Raw genomic sequence first — 26,263 nt, 5'->3', positions numbered from 1 at the left:
AAAGAATGTGTATTCTGCTTTTGGATGGAGTGCTTACATATTAATTAAGTCCATCTTGTCTAATGTGTCATTTAAGGTTCGTGTTTCCTTATTGATTTTCTGTCTGAGTGACCTGTCCATTGAGGCAAGGGGGGTGTTAGAGTCCCCCACTACTATTGTGCTACTGTCGATTTCTCCTTTTATAGCTGTTAGCAGTTGCCTTATGTATTGAGGTGCTCCTATGTTGGGTGCATATATATTTATAATTGTTATATCTTCTTCTTGTATTGATCCCTTGATCATTATGTAGTGTCCTTCTTTGTCTCTTATAACAGTCTTTATTTTAAAGTCTATTTTGTCTGATATGAGTATTGCTGCTCTAGTTTTCTTTTGATTTCTATTTGCCTGGAATACCTTTTTCCAACCTCTCACTTTCAGTCTGTACGTGTCCCTTGGTCTGAAGTGGGTCTCTTGTAGACAGCATGTGTACGGGTCTTGCTTTTGTATCCATTAAGCAAATCTATGTGTTTTGGTTGGAGCATTTAATACATTTACATTTAAGGTAATTATCGATATTAATGTTCTTATTGCCATTTTGTTAATTGTTTTGGATTTGTTTTTGTACGTCTTTTTCCTTCATTTCTCTTTTGTTCTCTTCTGTTGTGATCTGATGACTATCTTAGAGTTGTGTTTGGATTGCTTTTTCTTTTTTGTGTGTGTATCTATTGTAGATTTTTGGTTTGTGGTTACCATGAGGTTTTGATATAGCAATCTGTATATATACAAGATTATTTTAAGTTGCTGGTCTCTGAATTTCAAATGCATTTCTAATGTACTCCTCACATTAGAAATGCATTCTGTAAAGGTAGAAAACAATCTCCTCATGATGCTCGTTTTTATGTCATATTTGTGTGTAGATGATTTGCTACCTTTACAGAATGTTTGCCTTTACTGGTGAGCTTTCCCATTCATAATTTTTTTGTTTCTAGTTGTGGCCTTTTCTTTTCTGCCTAAAGAAGTTCCTTTAGCATTTGTTGTAAAGCTGGTTTGGTGGTGCTAAATTCTCTTAACTTTTGCTTGTCTGTAAAGCTTTTGATTTCTCCATTGAATTTGAACAAGAGCCTTGCTGGGTAGAGTATTTTTGGCTGTAGGTTTTTCCCTTTCATCACTTTAAATATATTGTGCAACTCCCTTCTGGCTTGCAGAGTTTCTGCTAAAACATCAGCTGATAACTGTATGGGGATTCCCTTGTATGTTATTTGTTGCTTTTAATATTTTCTCTTTGTGTTTAATTTTGTCAAGTTGATTAATGTTTCTTGGTGTGTTCCTACTTGGGTTTATCTCGTATGGGACTCTGTGCTTCCTGGACTTGAGTGAGTGTTTCCTTTCCCATGTTAAGGAAGTTATTGGTTATTATTTCTTCAAATATTTTCCCAGGACCTTTCTCTCTCTTCTCCTTCTGGGACCCCTTTAATGCGAATGTTGGTGTGTTTAATGTTGTCCCAGAGGTCTCTTAAACTGTCCTCATTTCATTATTTTTTCTTTATTCTGTTCTGCAGCAGTGATTTCCACTCATCTCTCTTCCAGCTCACTTATTTGTTCTTCTGCCTCATTTATTCTGCTATTGATTCCTTCCAGTTTATTTTTCATTTCAGTTATTGTATTGTTCAACTCTGTTTGTTCTTTAAATCTTCTAGCTTTTTGCTAAACATTTCTTGTATCTCAGTCTGTGCCTCCATTGTTTTTCTGAGATCTTGGATAATCTTTACTCTCATTACTCTGAAGTCTTTTTCAGGCAGATTGCCTATCTCCATTTCACTTAGTTGTTCTTCTGGGGTTTTATCTTGCTCCTTTGTCTGGAATATATTTCTGTTCCACCTCATTTTGTCTAACTTTCTGAGTTTGTGGTCTCCTTTTCTCAGGCTTCAGTACTGTAGTTCTTTTTGCTTCTGGTGTCTGCTCCTTGGTGGGTGAGGTTGGTCCAGAGGCTTGTGCAGGCTTCCTAATGGGAGGGACTGGTGCCTGCCCACTGGTGGTGGAGCTGGGTCTTGTCCCTCTGGGCAGGGCCATGTCAAGGGGTGTGTTTAAAGGTGGCTGTGGATTCAGGATGACTTTAGGCAGCCTGTCTGTCTGCTGATGGGTGGGGCTGTGTTCCTGTCTTGATGGTTGTTTGGCCTGAGGTGTCCCAGCACTGGAGCCTACAGGCTGTTAGGTCGGGCCAGTTCTTGCTGCCAAGTCCTCTGGGAGAGCTCACATTGATGAATATTCCCTGGGGTCTTTGCCTCCAGTGCCCTTGCCCCCACAGTGAGCCACAGCTGACCCCCACCTCCCTGGGAGATCCTCCAAGACCTGCAGGTAGGTCTGGATCAGGGTCCTGTGTAGTCACTGCTTTGCCCTGGGTCCCAGTGCATGTAAAACCTTATGTGCACCCTTCAAGAGTGGAATCTGTTTCCCTCAGTCCTGTGGAGCTCCTGCACTCAAGCCCCAAAGGTGTTCAAAGCCAAATGTTCTGGGGGCTACTCCTCCCAATGCCAGACCCCCAGGCTGGGGAGCCTGATGGAGAGCTCAGAACTGTCACTCCTGTGGGAGAACCTCTATGATATAATTATTTTCCAGTTTGTGAGTCACCCACTCAGTGGGTATGGGAAGCACCCCTTCTATCATCCTGTTGTGGCTTCTTCTTTGTCTTTGGATGTAGAATATCTTTTTTGGTACGTTCTTTTGGTAGGTCATTTTTGTCCATGTTTCTTCAGCAGTTAGTCATGATTTTGGTGTTTTCATGAGAGGAAGTGAGCTCAAGTCCTTCCACTCTGCCATCTTGTCTCCTCCCTGATCTGTGATCATATACTTTTAAAAGATTTTCTTAGTGCAGTTTTTTCTTCTTCTTTCACTTGGCTTCCCTTGTCCTCCCCTTGGCCACCAAAGCCAACTTACATTAACAATCTAATATAAATAATAACATCTTTTATGTAAACCTATATCTCTTCCTAAATATATAAATCCATTTCCTTTTTCTTTGGTTATTGTTTGTTTTCCAGTCACATAATCTTTTCTACACAAGTTGCATACACTCTTTTATATCTTTGTGTTCTCACTCAACAATGCCTCATGGAAATTCTAAGCCAAACAGTTGTTGGCTGTTTATCTAAGCTAAACAGGTGAGCTTCATTCCATTCTTTATAATGGCAGCATAGTGGTTCATGGTATAGATGTACCATAATTCATTCATTCTTTCTTTCTACTATTGATAAGAATTTCATTTTGTATCCAGTGTTTCTTCCTCTGGAAAATCCTGATAGCAGCTTTATTCATAATTGCTAAAATTTGTGAGTGCCAAGATGTCCTTCAGTAGAATGGATATATATACTGTGGTACATTCATACAGTGGATTATTTTTCAGCACTAAAAAGAAATAAGCTATCAAGCCATGAAAAGACATAGAAGAATCTTAAATGTATATTACTAAGTGAAAGAAGCCAATCTGAAAAGGCTACATACTGCATCATTCCAACTACATAACATTCTGGAAAAGGTAAAGCTAGAGAGACAATAAAAAGATGAGGGTCTTCCCTGGTGGCACAGTTGTTAAGAATCCACCTGCCAGTGCAGGGGACATGGGTGCGAGCCCTGGTCCGGGAAGATCCCACATGCCACGGAGCAACTAAGCCCGTGCACCACAACTACTGAGCCTGTGTGCTACAAATACTGAAGCCTGCATGCCCGGAGCCCAAGCTCTGAAACAAACAGAAGCCACCGCACTGCAACAAAGCATAGCCTCCACTTGCCGCAACTAGAGAAAGCCTGGCACATCCAAAAAATAAATAAATTTATATATACGTAAAACAAAAAGATGAGTGGTTTCTGGAGGTTAAGGGAGGAAAGGATGACTAGGTGGAACACAGAAGATTTTTAGGGCAAGGAAACTATTGTGTATGATACTATAATGGAGGATATATGACGTTATTCATTTGTCTAAACCCATAGAATATACAACACCAGGAGTGAATCCTAATGTAAACAATGGACTTTGGGTGGTAAGTATGTGTTAATGTAGGTTTATCCTTGGTTAAAAAAAAAAAAAAATGTGCCAGTCTGGTGCAGGATGTTGGTAGCAGAGGAGGCTGTGCATGAGTTGGGGCAGGGAGAATATGGAAAATCTCTTTATGTTCTACTCAAATTTGCTGTGAATCTAAAAGTGCTCTAAAATAATAAGTTCTGTTAAGAAAGTCCTGCAATAAATATTCATAGTCTTATGAAATGGAGTTTTATTAAATAGATTCTATTAAGATCATGCTGTATGATCTCTTCTCTCAAATATTACAGGCAAGTTTTATGCAAAACCACTTTGTTACGAATACTTAAAATAGCGATGGCATATTACATTTAAACATTTTACTAAGAAGCTCAGTCTATTAAAGAGAGTTTACTCTAAGTGATTCAACAGGCAGGGGTTTTAATTTGTAATACAATGAAGATAAAGCAAGGGCCTCCATTTGTATACCTTGACAACTCAGCCCATCACTGGTTCTTCGAAAGCCAATTCCACAGCGGACCACACAGTGATAGGATCCAATGGTATTGTCACAATCCTGACCAGCATGGCAAGTGTGTCCACTCAAAGCGCACTCATCAATATCTGCAACAAAGTGAGTCATTCAACTAGGGGGAACTGAAGAAAACCAACCAAAGAACCTGTTGTGAAATGGGGATAAGAAAAGCAATGAATGACACTTGAAATACACAAGAGCAAAAATGGTGAATTTTGGGGGTGTGTCATTTCAGGTGGGTTGAGTAGCTGACAAGCTCATAGCAGGACAGTGTGATGTCTTCATAGACCAAGCCATCCAACAGATCACTTATAAATTCGGTGGCTGAAAAAAGGTGCTTCTCCTTTCTGACAGCTCAGTTTTTTCATCTGTAAAATGAGGATAATAATATCCACCTCTCAGCATTGCTTTGAAAATTAAAAAATGTTTATGAGGTGCCCAATCCGTACTGGACATTCCATAAAATTACTCCTATGCCCTCCTATGCCCCGATCTCTCTCTCTTTTGCATTTAGAAGGGGGTCTCCTTGGGCATAGAGGGAGAAATGCTTTCTTCTTTTCATCATTTTTCATTTATTATACAACTAGGGTCTTATACAAGTTCTAACTTTGAAGCATACCTAGAATCTGATAGAAAAGTGCGTTTTTCTTTAATGTTCCCAAAGTGCTACCACAATTGTGCAATTTACTAAATTTCTTTATAACCTCTTCCTTCCTACTTTTATCCCTATAAAAGGAGTATGGTAATAGTCCTGCCTGCCTCTTCTCATTGTGTTGTGGGGATTGAGTGAGTCACTACAGGCATTCCTGCCCACAGAGCACCCCATATGAAGGCAGTGTGTGAGCAGTATTCCCTCTTCCTTACTTTTTCAACTTAATGAAGGTGGGGGCAGAAAGAGTAGGAAAGAAGAGCACTGGTCTACCATGCTTTTCCTAGGTCAGAGACTGCCATGTCCACTGCTTAAATGTGTTGATTAGACTTAGCTTTGTGACTACCTTGACAAGTTCTTCCATCCACAGCTATAGTGAGGCCTTTTGGGCAGGAGCAATAATAAGTTCCCATGGCATTGTGACAGATATGGGAGCAGGGATTCCCTGCTGCACATTCATCTTCATCTGAAAGAAGAAACAAAAAGACCCAATTAGTATGAAGAAGCCCTACTTTCAAGGAGTTATTAAAGTTGGTGAAAAGAGTCGCTTATAGAGGCCAATGAATGAATCAAATGTAACAGGAAATGCTCTAAGTGCCACAGGATGGAAACACGAAATAAAAATTAATTTGGGGTCCTCAAATTATCTCTGAGAGTGAATAAATGGTTAGATCAATTCTAAAACAATGACGACAGCTAAGATATAATGACAATTTATTGTGATCTACATGCTTTTTACCTACATTAACTCATTCCTCAACATTCCTAGGAGATAAGTATTTTTATTCCTATCCTCACTTGCATGATAAAACTGAGGAACAAAGAGGTTAAGTAAATTGCTCAAGGTCACATAGGTCATTATTCGCAGAGCTGGGATCTGAACCTGGGCAGTGTAGTTTCTAAAGACCACCTTTTTACCACTATACTACATTACATTGCCTACCGGCAAAAAGAAAGGCACTGTGGGGCTTCCCTGGTGGCTCAGTGGTTAAGAATCTGCCTGCCAATGCAGGGGACAGGGGTTTGAGCCCTGGTCCAGGAAGATCCCACATGCTGCGGAGTAACTAAGCCCGTGCGCCACAACTACTGAGCCTGTGCTCTAAAGCCCGTGAGCCACAACTACTGAGCCTGCACTCTAGGGCCTGCGAGCCACAACTACTGAGCCCGTGTGCCACAACTACTGAAGCCCACATGCCTAGAGCCCATGCTCCGCAACAAGAGAAGCCACCACAATGAGAAGCCCGCGCACCGCAACGAAGAGTATCCCCCACTCACTGCAACTAGAGAAAGCCTGCGTGCAGCAACAAAGACCCAACGCAGCCAAAATAATAATAATAATAATAAATTTATTTAAAAAAAAAAGAAAAGAAAGGCACTAGGTATGCTAACTTGAGCTCCTCAAGTTATTTACTTAGCTATTTACTTATCTGTGACCCTCTTGCACAGGTACTTGGATGGCACAAGGCTGGTTTAGTCATTAGTCCTCCAGCCACAATCCAGCCCTATCCTACGATTAAGTAATTCTCAGGTTAGGTGACTTAGAGTTGAATTACTGCTGTTCCACATTCATGGCAATCAGGTGGCCAGACGAAGTCCAGTGTTTTGTCCTTGTGTTCCCTCTACCCCTTTACTTGATCATGATCCTTGACACACTTGATTGTGGACTAATCGGAAGAGCACGGGCTTTGTATCTATCTTAAATTCAAATCTAGCACTGCCACTAGATAGCTGAGTGATCTTAGGCAGTCAACTTCTTCACATCTCAATTTCTTCAACTGTAAAATGGGACATTTATAGGACTGTTGTGATTCTTAAATATCTAGCAAAATGACAGTAAATGTCCATTAAATGGTAGCATTAACAGCTTAATAAAAATAAAAATGAATAATTTATTTCCATACTTACCAGCACAAAAGGGTCCAACTGAATCTAAGGCAAACCCAGAGGGGCACTGATTACTGCGATCTCCTACCATAGAGAGAAAAGCAAAATTAACTGGCTTGTTAGAACATTAGCATCTTGTTTCTCACCAGGACCATCTTCTCTGGGAACATATGCCAAGGATGGAATACGACACAGCAAATGCAATAGGTGAAAACAAGCAGAATGGAAAAGTTTTACTGTTTCTCAACCAAGAACTAAATGAATCATAATACAGAGATTGTTGGCAAGCAGCCACTGGAAGCAGATTTTCTGTTTAAGTTGTTTACATTAATCAAAAGAAAATTAATTACTCTTTGATAATGAAAAAGGATCCAAATCAATATGAATGCCAGGCATAACCACAGGCAAAGTCCTATTCTTCCAGCCATTTACTTATTCTGTTTGTTCTAGAAGTAGGATTGCTATTTTGAAGCCACTTAAAATAACTTATGCCAGTGAAAAACAAACTCTAGTGAAGAAACCCTCTCCTTTTGTAGATCTTCTCCATTTGTACTGTGAAGAATCTGGGTCTAAATCCTCCTAGGTGTAACCAAGTGTTTTCCTTCCTGGTAGTCAAAGCAAGAAGAAACAGGCATATCATTATAGCAGTAGAATAGATTTGAGTTAGATGTCAGAAAAAAAAATATTAACAAGAATAAATAGGTTAGGGAATCTCCTTGGAAAGTAACTCTGTTTTGACTGGTGTAAGCCGTTTAGCAAATATTTTTCAAACATTATTGAGATGCAAAAATTTAAATGAAACATTTTTCAAGTTAACAAAGTAATCTCACACACACACACATACACATACCTTAAAAGACAATCATTGATATAATAGGTATAGTAGATTTCTCTCAAGGGAAATTTTATGTTCAGTTCATATTCAATCTCTTAGAAATTATCTTAGATTTTCCTTCCATTCTAAATGCATGAAACTGTTTATTTTTACTGTTGTTTTAGGTGCTCTTCATAGAGGGAATCTGGGCATTCATTAATTTTTCAGATTCATTCTACTTTGGAGAGTCTCAATTACAATATTATTTAAGCCCTGCTGAGAACATGAAACTGTTCAAAACTCTTCTGTACATTTATATATTTGGAGGGTGGAAGAAACATGCTCCAATGAAAATATTTCCTTGACTAGAAAGCTAGAGCCCTACTTGCTATTTCTAGGCAATCAAATTGCTATAAACCATGAAGCGAAAGCAGAGAGGTTCATGATCCATTTCCACCCTGAGTGTAAAAATGACCCTGAGAGCATCCAAGCCTTCCTTCACCTTCAAGGGAATGGGGACAGGATGGATGGGATAGAAACGTCCAGAGCATGTTGCTAAATGATTGTTGAGTGTCATACAGTACTGTGAGCTTCATGTGCTGTATTTCATTTAAACCTCAGAACTGCCCTACTCCCATCATAACCAATTTTCACATGAAGAATCTGAGACTGAGGACATGTAAACTGCTTAAAGTCAAAGTGCTAATATAATCTGGAGCCAGGATTTAGATGCAAGTCTGTGTGACTTTCAACCACTGAACTCAAGAATACAATTCAGGTGGTGATTATAATTCATGCTTCATTTTTATTTACTATTCAAACATTCCTTAATGCAGCCAGTATGTTGTGTACAGCACTGTGTTGGGGACATAGTTGTGGAAAAATGTGTAACGTAAACATAAATTATTATCTGATAGAAGCTTTAGATTTCTGGTTCTAAATGGGGAGATATGTTCCATGGAGTGGCATCTGGGAAGGTTTTTGGGAGAGACTTTGGTTGTCATTATAATGACATGATTTAATAGGGAAGTCTATTTAAATTTAGGGAGTGGGGAAGACCCTGGGGAAGGTTTTAAGTATTGTAATGTGTGGGATAACGATGCAAGATGAAGATGAGTCCCTTGCCCTGAGAGATTGTCGTGGAAGCGAGAAAACTGTAATTATCTAAGGCTAGAACCCATCTTCCATATATTAAACGGTTTCTTTGTGTGATTAAAATATACAATGAACTTTCCAGAAATGCAACTGTCATATAAATGGATGGTTGATTGTACATTGTTTTATTCAGAACATTACCAAGAATTACTCAATGTTTTTTAAAAAAAATCACACTGGGCCTCTAAATATTGGTTCAGCCATGTAAATACTTCTCTCTTAACTTCCAGTGTAGTAATGTCTAAAGATTTTCATATTGAAATACATAATATTTTGTTATCAACTATTTTCCTTTTATTTATTCTTTCTGTTGTAATTAAATCATGTTATTTTGAATTATATTATGATTTACTTTTTGACAGAGAGACAATACAAAATATTTGTGTTACAGTAATGTATAATTGTAGAAACTTTAAAAAGTATAAAATTCCCTGTAACCTTGTCACTTGGAACAAACTACTGCCAAGATTTTGGTGCTTTTCCCTGCAGTCACTTCTATCAGTATATACTTCAAAAAATTAAGTTAGGATCCTTTACAGATTAACAGTTGCCAAACTATACTGATCGTAAAATCTCTTGGAGAGCTTATTAAAAATATAGATCCCTTTGGTCCTACCCCAGTCAGAATTGCCAAGGAAGAAGCCTGGGAATCTGTGTTTTTAACCAGTATAAAGGTTTCCTTACAATCACTGTGATGTGGGCAACCCAGGTTTGGATCATATTGTGTACTATTTTTCAATGATTGTTACGTCATGTACATTCTCCTTTGTCACTTGTTTATAGCTATATTGTCAATACCTAGAGCAGTATCTGGTATACAGTAGGTACTCAATAAATATTTTTAAATGAATAAATAAGCAATCATTAGAATACTTTTGAAGGAATATTTAGTTTAAGAGTATCATACATCTGTGCCATCATTTACATATTTACCTCTTTCAGGACATTTATTCTTGGCCATTTCTGTGATTTTCTTAGGGCAGACTCCTAGAATGAGATAACTAAAAAGATGTGAACATTTGAGAGGCTACTGATACATACTGTTTTTTTTTTTTCCAGAAATGTCAAATAAATCTACAATCTCTGCTGGCAGTGTAGGAGGGTATTTGTTTCCTATACCTCTCCAATACTGAGTGGTTATCCTATATTTTAATCTCTGACAATGATACCTGGAAAGTGGAACCTCATTGTTTTAATTTACATTTCTTTCCTTATTAATGAGGTACAGTTTTTCACTTCATTTTGTCATTATTATTTCTTCCTTTGTGAATTTCCTGTTCACAGACTATGTATTTTTCTATTGGGATATTTGCCTTTTTCTTATTGATTTTTATGGTTCTTATATATATTAAGGGTAATCATAGTTGTCCATAATATGTAATGCAAATAAGTTTAAAATATACACAAAGAAAAACTATATTTTGTTTTTCTCCCATGAGGAAGCTTTAAAAATTTTATTTGTAGTTAAATTTCTTTTCCTTTATTGTTTCTGATATCTTGATTAATTTGTAAAAATATAAATATGTTTTATAACTATATTCTGAAAATCATTTAATTTTAAAGATATAAATTCATATAATTTAAAAAAATTTCTATATTTGTGAATTGTCTTGACTAGTAGTTTCCAAATGCCAGAGTAAAAACCGGTTACAATAGAATCATTTAGGGGCTGTGTTAAAAATACAGACTCCAAGGCCCTACCTTAGACTAGCTAAACTAAAATCTTTGTACCTAGAAATCTGAACTTTCATCAAGCTCTCTGCAATTCTAATTGCATTGTAACCATAGGTCTAGTCTAGACCCAACAAAGAGAAAGAACATGCTGGTCAAGCAACTAAGAATGCAAGCTTGCTCCCTGGTGGTCAAAGAAATTGCAGGTACACAATTCTTGCAACTCACAGGAACAATATCAACAACAAATGGGCACCTACATCAGATGTAATTCATAGAATCATAGCATCCAAGGATAGTAAGGGGTTTTAAATGTCCTATAATGTTTCCTTCTACTGTGGGACCCAAGTCCCAAGGAAGGTCTTAAACCATAAAGACCTTCAAGCAGCTTCAGGTTTAGAGGACTTACACGACTGGGTAGAAAGTGTACATGACTTTTCAAAAATCACTTTAATGTCTCTGGTCCCAGATGATATAAATTCATTTTTAACTAAAGTCTTGTGCTAAGTTATCTTTTTAAAAATTATATGGAGTACTGGAAAAAGTAGAAACAGGTTAAATTTGAAAAGTAAGTATTACTGGGGAAAAGAAAACATAATTCTTCATTCCAGTGGCTCTTTTCTTTTGTCCAAGTTACCTTAACATGCATGACAATAGTAAAATGAGGTGGTGGTGACAACATGTGGTTGGTGTAGGGCTACGGGTTCTACTGGCTATGAAGCTTCGTGAATCTGTGATTAGCTCAAAAAAATGTGAATATACTCCTACATTACTATGACCTCAAATTTGATGAAGCAGTTCTGATAGATGCTGAAAAAGAAAACAGTCACATGCACAACTGATGAAAGCAAGAGTAAACAGTGAAAATGAATTTTAAGTGTATGTGCTGAGCATGATAAGCAAAATGATGGTTAAAATCTACTTGCATCTATTTTAGGAAAGCCAGCACAAAGCAAAACACATACATTCACCAGGCCACTCAGAATCATTTGAAGTGTCTCATGGGAGCCTAAAGTTCAAAGCTAAAGTCATTCAAACAGTTAGTGCCTATAACATATAACCACATGCAAGTATCTCCTAGCATCAAAACCCCACGGGATATGGAATGCTAATTGTCGTGTTGCCTCTTAACAACTGAAAAGGAAATCTCAGAATATAGACACATCAAAGCACCACACAGCATAGGGAGACTGCTGAGATCAAGGGAAAGCAGTTCGAAAGTTATAATTTCCAAGAACAATAAATGACAGCTGAAATGATTGCCTCCCGGTTTTTAAAAGCTGCTTTTAAAATATGGAAACTTTTTTGGCTAGTTTAGGTTAAAATACACCTTTACATCATGCTTCAGGAATTAAAAAAATTCTTGTCAAATATAAGATTCAGAACAAGAACAAATGGGCTTTATTACCCAAAGAAAAATCATTGACAGAGGATATTTTTTTAAACCTCTCTGTGTATATAGGCTAGAACAGTAACAACTCCACTATGCCATATGAAGATGCCTATTAGTAAACTAAATGTACTAGAATGCCAATGGGTTTGGCCTTACCACAGGACTTTACCTATGAAACATGGGCAACACACATGAAAAACATGTTATCGTGTTCAGTCTATACCTTAATATCCTTATTTTGAATGGCATCAATGTGATTCTTTTACCCATTTAGAAAGGACTGCATAGCTTAAAGACTGCATAGCTTAAAGAGCTGTACTTTCCTTTAACCAAATTACCTTTGGAAATTGAAGCATGGATTTTAAAACCCAATGTCTCTTCTAACTGGTTGTAGTCAGATTCCACAGAGGATGCATGAAGTGTTTCTACCAAGAAAGGCATTCTTCCCTGTGCCTCATCATAGAAAACAGTGTGGTTCCATGTGTATGGGACGCTGATGCCATCAACGGTGAACAGCCGGGTTGAGTAGGCATACAGCTGCCCAGGACCTGTTTGAATGTAGTCCTCTGTATAATCCTAAGAAGGACAGTACAGATTTAAGGATTAGCATGGCTCATCCTGTTTTTTTTCTTGAGGGTACTATGAGATGTAGAATGAGATTTAAAAAAAAAAAGGCTTAGGGGATAAAAATATATAATTCTAAATAAAATTGTAATTGTACAGTAGTATTAAGGAACTAAAATTTGAACCTTTTAATTGTAAATACCTTAGTTTCATAATTTTAGTGTCATAAGTTATAGTTTAATAAGGAACTCAGTTGTAGGTCAAAAAAAAGCAAAAAATGTGAAAGGGTAATTGTTACCATTCTTTAATTTCTGGAATACTTCTATGGATGGTCTACAAAAACTTTTATGCAAGAATTACTATTCTCTTTGTCTACAGAAAGTTAAACAAATGGCTTAAATCAACAAAGCTGTGATCTTGGTCCTGATAAGCAGGGTAATAAAACTACTAAGAGCTTATAAAGACTTGTCCGTAAAGATTTTTAAACAAAGACCAGATAGCCATTCCTAACTTCAGTGGTTTAGACATTTACTCCCCAAAGTGATCAAGGGAAACTACACAAGTTTTCTGCACTCTTTTTATGATCTTTAACTCCTACTCTTATTGTTACTCCAATAAACAGTGAAGACAAGTTATCCTAGCATTTTACCTTCACAGTGACTTCAGCAGGTGACTGCAGCTGCAGGACATAGCCACTCACAACAATATCTACCAGCAAAGCTCCATCGGGATCCAAGCCCCGGGCAATGTGAGTCATCCGCAAGATTTCTCCTAGGAATTAGAATTCGTTCATTTCAATAGCAATATATATATATATGGTTTGTGTAAGCACAGAGCAGATTTACTTTATATACCAGTTCAGCTATGTTATTATACTTCAAACTTGATTAAACACAGATCATAAGAGAATTAAATTAGCACTTAGTCCCCAAATTAAAGACTTAGGTTGATAGAATTAAGTTGATTCTAAAATCTCTTTTTTTGTGGCAAAAATGTAGCCTATGATTAGGTGAAGGATTCCACACTTTTAACTCACAAGCAAAAGAAAGGCAGCTCTACAAAAATGGATCGCTTGCCTGTGAGAAGGGACAGAAAGCTTGACTAGGCAGACTGGCAATAGCCACAAGTCTGGCCCCAGGGCTTTGTTCTTTCGAATGCTTTAAGAAGTTGCAAAGGGGATCTTCATTGCTGCGTGCGGGATATCCCATGTGCCACAACTAAGACCTGGCACAGCCAAATAAATATTTTAAAAATGCTTAAAGAAAAATAAGAAGTAGCAAAGGGGCATCTTCGTAAGTGGATTGCCATACAGAGACCCACATGTCTTCTGGGCTTATTAAAGCTATGCCCTCCCTCAGCCCTTCTTTCTTAAAGATCACTGCTGCTGAGCTGACCACCTTCGAAGATGCTAGAAATGGAGGTCTATAAAAAGCTGTAGACCCTTGGAAAGGGCCATGAATTGCTAATACATATTCATTAAGACTAAGGATAAAGCGAAAAGTGTTTAGATTTGCTTGTTTTTATTTCCATTTTTTTGATTAAAGAATCCCTATGAGATACCCTAATTGACTCTCAGGTTCATAGACAAAAGCCTTTAATATTAGCAATGGCTTATCTTCCTGCTCTGTTTGGCCTTCAAATCCTCTCTAAGGATTTAAAGAGAACAGATACAGGAAAGATGATGAAAAAAAAGCTTTTAGACTATAAAAATCATTATGCTATTTGAAAACACATGGCCTCTTATAGACCCACGTCAGTAAAAGTTTATAGGAAAATATAAACTTGCTTTTATATCATTTATGCTAAGATGGCAACAAAACTTTGAAATTATTCTGTGGGAACATACAATGTATTTCTTAACCATCAACATTTAAAGCGATCATATTTTAAAATAGTAATAGAATAATAAGTTCAGCTGGTACTAACCAGTTGCAAATTCCACTTGGGTTTCTCTCTTGAAGACCGCATTGGTGAGGGTAAAGCCATTGACTGCTTCTCCTATTTCTTTTGCCGTTGTCCAATAAATGGGATTTAGAATGGAAATTATCTTTCTCATTGCTGGACCTAGAGAAAAAGGGATAAATCAGATATCAGAGCAAAATATTTACAGTCCATTATTATTATTCATAGCATGTTATTCAAAAGGATGAATCCTAAATAAACTTGAATAACAACAACAAAATAAATATCAGTATCTCATGTGTCTTTAAGTGTTTACCACTGGGATAAAACTAAGGACTATTACACTGATCATATAATAGTAGCATCATCTAGAAATTTTAATAATAGATGAAAAAGAAAAATATGTTTTTAAAAACAGGCTTATTAACAACTTTTGTAAGAAAAGAGACTTACCGAGACTGCGAGGTACATTGGTAATTCTGGCATGTATTATTCTGGTATCAGAGTTTGGGCTATCTGTTACCGTGGCATTAAGGAAAGCAATTCCAAATTCGACATCATTAATACTTCCAATAACACTTCCTCTGGCTCGCTGGGGCCCACCTATTGCGGGAATAAAAAACATTCTTGGATAAGGAAACAATTTCATCAACATTACATGGGAGAAAAGAAAGCCAGTATTCAAAGATGCTCCAAGTCTTCTCAAACATTTAAAAGATCATATGACATCTGAATTTAAGAGTGAAATAAATAAGCTTTCAAAACATTCTACTCTCATGTAACACTCATCAACCCATATAAATCTAAGATCCTTCCAATCTACGTACATCATAGTATTATTTCACAATCCAAAGAATTCATTCGGCACCCAGTCCCAAAGCCAAAATAAAGTATGTATTTGGTGATGGTGATGAAATGATGATAATAATGAGTTTACTGAGCATGTCATGTGTGCTACAGTAAGCACTTAATATGTATTAACTGTTTAAATTCTAGCAAACATCCTATAAGGTAGTTTTAAATAGCCACAGTTTGCAGACTAGGAAAATAAAGTTCAGAGAAATCAAGTGACTTTTCCCATGATTACCCAGCCAAGAGGCAGTAGAGTGAGGATATGAACACAGATCTGCTTGTCATCAAAACACATATTCTTTCATCTATTGCCTCCTTCAAGAGAACACAGAGGGGAAAGGAGGAATCGCCAACAAAACAGCTCCAAAATCTTGTGACAGGTCACTGTCAACATAAATGTGAAGTATCTAAGGGTTATTGTTCGTCTTGAGTTTCAGATCAAGGGCTTACCAAGCTCTTCATATTACAAATATATTGGAAAATATTTAACTTGAGAAAAATTTGAGAAGAATATTGTACTTTTAACATTGTTGCAAAATTCATACCCAGACAATTATGTTGAAAAACAATCATACAATCTTTTAAAAGTAACTCTACAGTAATTTTATGCTTTCTTTCCATTGTTCAACAAAATTATTGGTTACTAACACAGAACTGGTGGTTAAGGAGTACATGCTTTGACAAGAGAGGGAAACGTACTGGGAAGGGGCTAACAGTTAAATTTAAAAATATTCATTATTTAATGCCTTTGAATTGAATATATTTTAAAACAATCGCTAGGTGGTTCAGATATTGTTCTCATATATTATATACTGGGGAGAAATACAATTGTATTCAGTCTGAGAAAAGTCAGTAAGTAAACTGTTTCACCATTTTAATTTGCATTATTTTACTAGTGAGAGGAAACATTTTTTTCAGATTGATTCACCCTTGATGTTCTGGATTATATTCATTTGTTCATCAAACACTGAGGATAGAATGGTAAGAAAGAAAATAAAAAAGACATGAAGCCTGCCTTCATAGCACTTATGTCTGAATAGGGGAGATAAACATTAATTAGAATTCCACAAATAAATGTAAAAATGAAATGTATATCGTAATGAATAGGATATCCACTACTCAGGGAAGTCTGAGGAGGTAAAAATAAATTGAAGATCTGAAGAAAGTTAAGGTCTTAGCTAAGTCAAGGAAGGCAGGAAAAGGGCTTTCCTTGTAGAGGAAATAGCATGTGTCACCCTTTTGGGAGGTGGTGGCTTGTCACATCTGAGAAGCCAAGAGTACCGAGCTTAGTGAGTGATAGGAAACATGCAGCAAGATGATGAAGGAAAGTACACAGGAGGGCCAGTCAGGACCTGGTCGGCTACATTTGTTCTTATCCTTAGTCCTAAGCAGGGCGAGAGAAGGGTAGAAGGATCACTAATTTACTTAGCTCTCTGGATCATCACGAAGGAGCATGCTCCTCCCATTTTGACCTTGATTCTCTAGTCTCTCAGAGGAACCTGAATCCCAGTGCTCCACAGACGTCTCCTAGTTCTGTCTACCTAGTTGGGATCCTTCAAACTCTCTGCCAGACCCTGTAATCCAAATTGTCTGCCTATTTGGACTTCCTTCTGTCACTGGGGCCCTGATACCATGAGAGGTTGAGCTACAAAATGTCTCAGCTGAAATGAGACCTATCACCATGCCTACATGTTACAGCCTCAACATCCTTGGTAATCAGCGACATGTTAAGAAGATATGGTGGCAGGAAGATGGTGGAAGAGTAAGACGTGGAGATCACCTTCCTCCCCACAGATACATCAGAAACACATCTACATGTGGAACAACTACAGAACACCTACTGAACGCTGGCAGAAGATCTCAGACCTCCCAAAAGGCAAGAAACTCCCCACGTACCTGGGTAGGGCAAAAGAAAAAAGAATAAATAGAGACAAAAGGATAGGGACGGGACCTGCAACAGTGGGAGGGAGCTGTGAAGGAGGAAAGGTTTCCACACACTAGGAAGCCCCTTGGTGGGCGGAGACTGCGGGTGGCGGAGGGGGGAAGCTTCAGAGCCAAGGAGGAGAGCGAAGCAACAGGGGCGCGGAGAGATTCCCACACAGAGGACCGGTGCCGACCAGCACTCCCCAGCCCGAGAGGCTTGTCTGCCCACCTGCTGGGGCGGGCGGGGCTGGGAGCTGAGGCTCGGGCTTCGGTCGGATCCCAGGGAGAGGACTGGGGTTGGCTGTGTGAACACAGCCTGCAGGGGGCTAGTGCACCACAGCTGGCCAGGAGGGAGTCCGGGAAAAAGTCTGGAGCTGCCGAAGAGGCAAGAGATTTTTTCTTCCCTCTTTGTTTCCTGGTGCACGAGGAGAGGGGATTACGAGCGCTGCTTAAAGGAGCTCCAGAAACGGACGTGAGACGCTAAGGCTGCTGCTGCAGCCACCAAGAAGCCTGTGTGCGAGCACAGGTCACTATCCACACCTCCCTTCCGGGGAGCCTGTGCAGCCTGTCACTGCCAGGGTCCCGTGATCCAGGGACAACTTCCCCAGTAGAACGCACGGAGCGCCTCAGGCTGGTGCAACGTCATGTTGGGCTCTGCCGCCGCAGGCTCGCCCCGCATCCATACCCCTCCCTCCCCACGGCCTGAGTGAGCCACAGCCCCCGAATCAGCTGCTCCTTTAACCCCGTCCTGTCTGAGCATAGTACAGAAGCCCTCAGGCGACCTATACGCAGAGGCGGGACCAAATCCAAAGCTGAACCCCGGGAGCTGTGCGAAACAAAGAAGAGAAAGGGAAATCTCTCCCAGCAGCCTCAGGAGCAGGCGGATTAAAGCTCCACAATCAACTTGAGGTACCCTGCATCTGTGGAATACCTGAATAGAAAACGAATCATCCCATATTGAGGAGGTGGACTTAGGGAGCAATGATACATATATATATATATGTATTTTTTTTTTCCCTTTTTCTCTTTTTGTAAGTGCGTATGTGTATGCTTTTGTGTGAGATTTTGTCTGTAAAGCTTTGCTTTCACCATTTGTCCTAGGGTTCTGTCCATCCATTTTTTTGTTTTTTTTAACTTAAAAATTTTTTTTCTTAATAATCATTTTTTATTTTAATAACTTTATTTTATCTTATTTTCTTTTCCTTTCTTTCTTTCTTTCTTTCTTTCTTTCTTTCTCTCTCTTTCTCTCCCTCCCTCTCTCTCTCTCTCTGTCTCTCTCTTTCTTTCTTTCTTCTTTTTCTCCCTTTGATTCTGAGCTGTGTGGCTGACATGATCTTGGTGCTCCACCAAGGCATCAGGGCTGTGCCTGTGAGATGCAAGAGCCAAGTTCAGGACACTGGTCCACAAGAGACCTCCCCACTCCACATAATATCAAACGGTGAAAATCTCCCAGAGATCTCCATCTCAACAACAAGACACAGCTACACTCAACGACCAGTAAGCTACAGTGCTGGACACCCTGTGCCAAACAACTAGCAAGAAAGGAACACAACCCCATCCATTAGCAGAGAGGCTGCCTAAAATCATAGTAAGTCCACAGACACCCCAAAACACACCACCAGACGTGGACCTGCCCCCCAGAAAGACAAGATCCAGCCTCATCCACCAGAACACAGGCACTAGTCCCCTCTATAAGGAAGCCTACACAACCCACTGAACCAACTTAAGCCACTGGGGACAGACACCAAAAACAACGGGAACTACGAAACTGCAGCCTGCAAAAAGGAGACCCCAAGCACAGTAAGATAAGCAAAATGAGAAGATAGAAAAACACACAGCAGATGAGGGAGCAAGATAAAAACCCACCAGACCTAACAAATGAAGAGGAAATAGGCAGTCTACCTGAAAAAGAATTCAGAATAATGATAGTAAAGATGATCCAAAGTCTTGGAAATAGAATAGAGAAAATGCAAGAAACATTTAACAAGGACCTAGAAGAACTAAAGATGAAACAAGCAACAATGAACAACACAATAAATGAAATTAAAAATACTCTAGAAGGGATCAATAGCAGAATAACTGAGGCAGAAGAATGGATAAATGACCTGGAAGATAAAATAGTGGAAATAACTACTGCAGAGCAGAATAAAGAAAAAAGAATGAAAAGAACTGAAGACAAGTCTCAGAGACCTATGGGACAACATTAAATGCACCAACATTCGAATTAAAGGGGTCCCAGAAGAAGAAGAGAAAAAGAAAGGGGCTGAGAAAATATTTGAAGAGATTACAGTTGAAAACTGCCCTAATATGGGAAAGGAAATGGTTAACCACGTCCAGGAAGCAGAGAGTCCCATACAGGATAAATCCAAGGAGAAACATGCCAAGACACATATTAATCAAATTATCAAAAATTAAATACAAAGAAAACATATTAAAAGCAGCAAGGGAAAAACAACAAATAACACACAAGGGAATCCCAATAAGGTTAACAGCTGATCCTTCAGCAGAAACTCTACAAGCCAGAAGGGAGTGGCAGGACATATTTAAAGTGATGAAAGGTAAAAACTTACAAGCAAGATTACTCTACCCAGCAAGGATCTCATTTAGATTTGATGGAGAAATTAAAACCTTTACAGACAAGCAAAAGCTAAGAGAGTTCAGCACCACCAAACCAGCTTTACAACAAACGCTAAAGGAACTTCTCTAGGCAACAAACACAAGAGAAGGAAAAGACCTACAATAACAAACCAAAAACAATTAAGAAAATAGGAATAGGAACATACATATCGATAATTACTTTAAATGTAAATGGATTAAATGCTCTCACCAAAAGACACAGACTGGCTGAATGGATACAAAAACAAGACCTGTATACATGCTGTCTACATGAGACCCACTTCAGACCTAGGGACACATACAGACTGAAAGTGAGGGGATGGAAAAAGACATTCCATGCAAATGGAAATCAAAAGAAAGCTGGAGTAGCAATTCTCATATCAGACAAAATAGACTTTAAAATAAAGACTACTAGAAGAGACAAAGAAGGACACTACATAATGATCAAGGGATGGATCCAAGAAGAAGATATAACAATTGTAAATATTTATGCACCCAACACAGGAGCACCTCAATACATTAGGCAAATACTAGCAGCCATAAAAGGGGAAATCAACAGTAACACAATCATAGTACGGGACTTTAAAACCCCACTTTCATCAATGGACAGATCACCCAAAATGAAAATAAATAAGGAAACACAAGGTTTAAGTGATACATTAAACAAGATGGACTTAATTGATATTTATAGGACATTCTATCCAAAAACAACAGAATACACATTTTTCTCAACTGCTCATGGAAGATTCTCCAGGATAGATCATATCTTGGGTCACAATTGTAATTTTAAGAAAATTGAAATTGTATCAAGTATCTCTTCTGACCATAACCCTAAGAGATTAGATAACAGTTACAGGAGAAGATCTGTAAAAAATACAAACACATGGAGGCTAGACAGTACACGACTTAATAACAAAGTGATCACTGAAGAAATCAAAGAGGAAATCAAAAAATACCTAGAAACAAATGACAATGGAGACACGACGACCCAAAACCTATGGGATGCAGCAAAAGCAGTTCTAAGAGGGAAGTTTATAGCAATACAGTCCTACCTTAAGAAACAGGAAACATCTCGAATAAACAACCTAACCTTGCACCTAAAGCAATTAGAGAAAGAAGAACAAAAGTACCCCAACGTTAGCAGAAGGAAAGAAATCATAAAGATCAGATCAGAAATAAATGAAAAAGAAATGAAGGAAACGATAGCAAAGATCAATAAAACTAAAAGCTGGTTCTTTGAGAAGATAAACAAAATTGATAAACCATTAGCCAGACTCAAAAAGAAAAAAAGGGAGAAGACTCAAATCAATAGAATTAGAAATGAAAAAGGAGAAGTAACCACTGACACTGCAGAAATACAAAAGATCATGAGAGATTACTACAAGAAACTCTATGCCAATAAAATGGACAACCTGGAAGAAATGGACAAATTCTTAGAAATGCACAACCTGCCAAGAGTGAACCAGGAAGAAATAGATAATATGAACAGACCCATCACAAGCAGTGAAATTGAAACTGTGATTAAAAATCTTCCAACAAACACAAGCCCAGGACCAGATGGCTTCACAGGTGAATTCTATCAAACATTTAGAGAAGAGTTAACACCTATCCTTCTCAAACTCTTCCAAAATATAGCAGAGGGAGGAACATTCCCAAACTCATTCTACAAATCCACCATCACCCTGATACCAAAACCAGAAAAAGATGTCACAAAGAAAACTACAGGCCAATATCGCTGATGAACATAGATGCAAAAATGCTAAACAAAATACTAGCAAACAGAATCCAAGAGCACATTAGAAAGATCATACAACATAATCAAGTGGGGTTTATTCCAGGAATGCAAGGATTCTTCAATTTATGCAAATCAATCAGCGTGATACACCGTATTAACAAATTGAAGGAGAAAAACCATATGATCATATCAATAGATGCAGAGAAAGCTTTCGACAAAATTCAAAACCCATTTATGATAAAAACCCTGCAGAAAGTAGGCATAGAGGGAACTTTCCTAAACATAATAAAGGCCATATATGACAAACCCACAGCCAACATCATCCTCAATGGTGAAAAACTGAAACCATTTCCACTAAGTTCAGGAACAAGACAAGGTTGCCCACTCTCACCACTCTTATTTAACATAGTTTTGGCAGTTTTAGCCACAGCAATCATAGAAGAATAAGAAATAAAATGAATCCAAATTGGAAAAGAAGAAGTAAAGCTGTCACTGTTTGAAGATGACATGATACTATACATAGAGAATCCTAAAGATGCCACCAGAAGACTACTAGAGCTAATCAATGAATTTGGTAAAGTAGCAGGATACAAAATTAATGCACAGAAATCTCTGGCATTCCTATACACTAATGATGAAAAATCTGAAAGTGAAATTAAGAAAACACTCCCATTTACCACTGACACAAAAAGAATAAAATATCTAGGAATAAACCTACCTAAGGAGACAAAAGACCTGTATGCAGAAAATTATAAGACACTGATGAAAGAAGTTAAAGATGATACAAATAGATGGAGAGATATACCATGTTCTTGGTTTGGAAGAATCAACATTGTGAAAATGACTCTACTACCCAAAGCAATCTACAGATTCAATGCAATCCCTATCAAACTACCACTGGCATTTTTCACAGAACTAGAACGAAAAATTTCACAATTTGTGTGGAAACACAAAAGACCCCGAATAGCCAAAGCAATCTTGAGAACGAAAAACGGAGCAGCAGGAATCAGGCTCCCTGACTTCAGACTATACTACAAAGCTACAGTAATCAAGACAGTATGGTAGTAGCACAAAAACAGAAATATAGATCAGTGGAACAGGATAGAAAGCCCAGAGATAAACCCACACATTATGGTCACCTTATCTTTGATAAAGGAGGCAAGAATATACAGTGGAGAAAAGACAGCCTCTTCAATAAGGGGTGCTGGGAAAACTGGACAGGTACATGTAAAAGTATGAAATTAGAACATTCCCTAACACCATACACAAAATGAAACTCAAAATGGATTAAAGACCTAAATGTAAGGCCAGACACTATCAAACTCTTAGAGATAAACATAGGCAGAACGCTCTACGACATAAATAACAGCAAGATCCTTTTTGACTCACCTCCTAGAGAAATGGAAATAAAAACAAAAGTAACCAAATGGGACCTAATGAAACTTCAAAGCTTTTGCACAGCAAAGGAAACCATAAATGAGACCAAAAGAGAACCCTCAGAATGGGAGAAAATATTTGCAAATGAAGCAACTGACAAAGGATTAATCTCCAAAATTTACAAGCAGCTCAATAACAAAAAAACAAACAACCCAATCCAAAAATGGGCAGAAGACCTAAATAGACATTTCTCCAAAGAAGATTCACAGATTGCCAACAAACACATGAAAGAATGCTCAACATCATTAATCATTAGAGAAATGCAAATCAAAACTACAATGAGATATCATCTCACACCAGTCAGAATGGCCATCATCAAAAAATCTAGAAACAATAAATGCTGGAGAGGGTGTGGAGAAAAGGGAACACTCTTGCACTGTTGGTGGGTATGTAAATTGATATAGCCACTATGGAGAACAATATGGAGGTTCCTTGAAAACCTAAAAATAGAACTACTATACGACCCAGCAATCCCACTACTGGGCATATACCCTGAGAATACCATATTTCAAAAAGAGTCATGTACCAAAATGTTCATTGCAGGTCTATTTACAATAACCAGGACATGGAAGCAACCTAAGTGTCCATCAACAGATGAATGGATAAAGAAGATGTGGCACATATATACAATGGAATATTCCTCAGCCATAAAAAGAAACGAAATTGAGTTATTTGTAGTGAGGTGGATGGACCTAGAGTCTGTCATATGGAGTGAAGTAAGTCAGAAAGAGAAAAACAAATACCGTATGCTACCACATATATATGGAATCTAAAAAAACAAAACAAAAAAAAGGTCATGAAGTACCTAGGGGTAAGGCGGGAATAAAGACACAGACCTACTAGGGAATGGACTTGAGGATATGGGGAGGCGGAAGGGTAAGCTGTGACAAAGTGAGAGAGTGACATGGACTTATATACACTACCATCGTAAAATAGATAGCTAGTGGGAAGCAGCCGCATAGCACAGGGAGATCAGCTAGGTGGTTTTTGACCACCTAGAGGGGTGGGATAGGGAGGGTGGGGGGGAGGGAGACGCAAGAGGGAAGAGATATGGGAACATATGTATATGTATAACTGATTCACTTTGTTATACAGCAGAAACTAACACACCATTGTAAAGCAGTTGTACTCCAATAAAGGTGTTTTTTTTTAAAAAAAGAGAGACATTTCCCAACTCCTTTTATAAAGCCAGCATTACTCTGATACTAAAACCAAGAAAATCACAAGATAACAACAGACCAATATCTCCTACAAATATGGGTGTAAAAACCCTCAACAAAATTGTAGCAACTGGAATCCATCAATATATTAAAAAAATACCACCCTGACCAAGTGGGAATATTGCATGAATGCAAAGTTGGTTCAACATCCAAAAATTAATTAATGTGATACATCATATCAGAATTTAATAAGTGAAAAGCATATGCTCACCTCATTAGACACAGAAAAAATATTTGGCAAGATCAACACCTTTCATCATAAAATCATTCATCAAACTATGAATTGAAAGGAACTTCCTCCACATGTGAAAGAACATCTATGAAAAAACCCACAGCTAACATCATACTTAATGGTAAAAGAAAGGATGCTGTCTTCCTTAATCAGGAAAAAATAAGGATATTTGTTCTCATTACCTCTATCCATCATTATAAGAGACCTTCCAGCCAGGGCAGTTAGGCAAGAAAAAGAAATAAAAGCCATATCCATTGGGAAGAAAAAGAAGTAAAATTATCTCTATTTCAAGATGACATGATCTTATATATAAACAATTCCATGGAAACTACTAAAAAATAAACTGACAAATTCAGCAAGATTTCAGGATACAGTATCAATTAAAAACTTCATTGTATTTTTATACAAAAAAAAAAAGATATGGTGACATCTGACTGATAGATACTTGCCCTTTCAGCATGCCTACATCCTATAAAGCTTTTCATGTAACTCCTTTCTCTCACTCTGCCAAATGGACCTTCTTGATTTTCAGGGATATTTTATTTCTAAGGCAACCTTAAACCTTTGGAAAGTCCAATGGTATCTCAATATTTCAACAATGTGAAAATATTCTTTTTGGTCTTCTTATAGCACTTAGGAAGCCTGTCCTTTGAGATAAGTACCCTTAGTATTATCCACCATTTCTTGGGACTCCAATAAATTGGTTTTTTTTTTTTTTTTTTTTTTTTTTTGCAGTATGCGGGCCTCTCACTGTTGTGGCCTCTCCCATTGCGGAACACAGGCTCCGGACGCGCAGGCTCAGAGGCCATGGCTCACGGGCCCAGCCGCTCCGTGGCATGTGGGATCTTCCTGGACCGGGGCACGAACCCGTGTCCCCTGCATCGGCAGGCAGACTCTCAACCACTGCACCACCAGGGAAGCCGTCCAATAAACTCTTTTTAAGGTCCATGAGTTCTAGAATTCTGACTTTGTTCCTTCTGAATTTTTGCATCACTTACAATATCTAGCCATATTGCATGACTGACTTGAAATATGGTAGTTGAACTCCCCCTAATCTTTTTCCTTGAGCTGAATTTGCCCTATTTTATTGTCTACACTCATGTTCTCCATATTTCATCTGTGAAAGAACAGCCTCCAATTGTGTATTTCTATTAGATATTCAGTTTCTACCCCACCCTCATTTTTCCGCTTGGAATCTCAGCGTGGCTTTCCCACTCTTCCATGCCCCTTTACCCCTCAAGCCCAGGACTACTATACGGCTGTGCAGACTACTTCCTTTTACAAGGAAGCCTGGAAGAGGGCAATCAGAGACTAAAATCCAGCATGAACTTTGGTGTAGAGCTGCACCAACGAGGGGGAAAAAAGTGCACTTTTCCTATTTCTTCCTCCCAGAGTTGGCACTGTTTTGTAATTTGAGGGCTCAGAGTGACACCTTTCTTTAATTTGTGGAAAGTCTGTAAATGTGGTCCTGCCAAAGTCTAACTTAGTTGCTTACCTGGGCATGGTTGTATATTGCATCTGGATACCTGAGTAGTATCTCCTAGGCAGGGGCGACCACTTTTGGATGGTACTGGATTGTTACACTGTCGTTTTCGAGTCTTTTCACCTCCTCCACAAGAGGTAGAACACCAGCTCCAACTATGCCAGTTTCCCCAACTTCCATCCACTGTGAACAAGAATAGAATGGTCG

The 26,263-nt window shown here is 38.3% G+C and overlaps 1 protein-coding gene across 6 annotated transcripts in view; it reads right to left on the bottom strand.

Moving 5' to 3' along the window:
* Positions 1-26,263, bottom strand: part of HMCN1 (hemicentin 1) — a 526,618-nt gene that overhangs the window by 42,510 nt on the left and 457,845 nt on the right. For 5 of the 6 annotated variants that reach the window (XM_081225456.1, XM_081225458.1, XM_081225457.1 and 2 more), the window contains 8 exons: positions 26,069-26,239; positions 15,012-15,161; positions 14,583-14,720; positions 13,306-13,427; positions 12,431-12,668; positions 7,081-7,143; positions 5,522-5,641; positions 4,481-4,615 (listed from right to left, as the gene is read on the bottom strand). In XM_081225456.1, coding sequence (XP_081081582.1) covers positions 4,481-4,615; positions 5,522-5,641; positions 7,081-7,143; positions 12,431-12,668; positions 13,306-13,427; positions 14,583-14,720; positions 15,012-15,161; positions 26,069-26,239 — 1,137 coding nt within the window. Of the gene's footprint in view, positions 1-4,480; positions 4,616-5,521; positions 5,642-7,080; positions 7,144-9,961; positions 10,030-12,430; positions 12,669-13,305; positions 13,428-14,582; positions 14,721-15,011; positions 15,162-26,068; positions 26,240-26,263 lie in introns of those variants that run through there. The other variant, XR_014015141.1, reaches the window with a different exon arrangement.

The sequence above is a fragment of the Mesoplodon bidens genome (genome assembly GCF_964165515.1).
Source record: "Mesoplodon bidens genome assembly, chromosome: 2".
NCBI classification, from domain to species: Eukaryota; Metazoa; Chordata; class Mammalia; order Artiodactyla; family Ziphiidae; genus Mesoplodon; species Mesoplodon bidens.
Note: the sequence above shows the minus strand (reverse complement) of the source record. Positions and strands in the feature narration are given on the sequence as shown.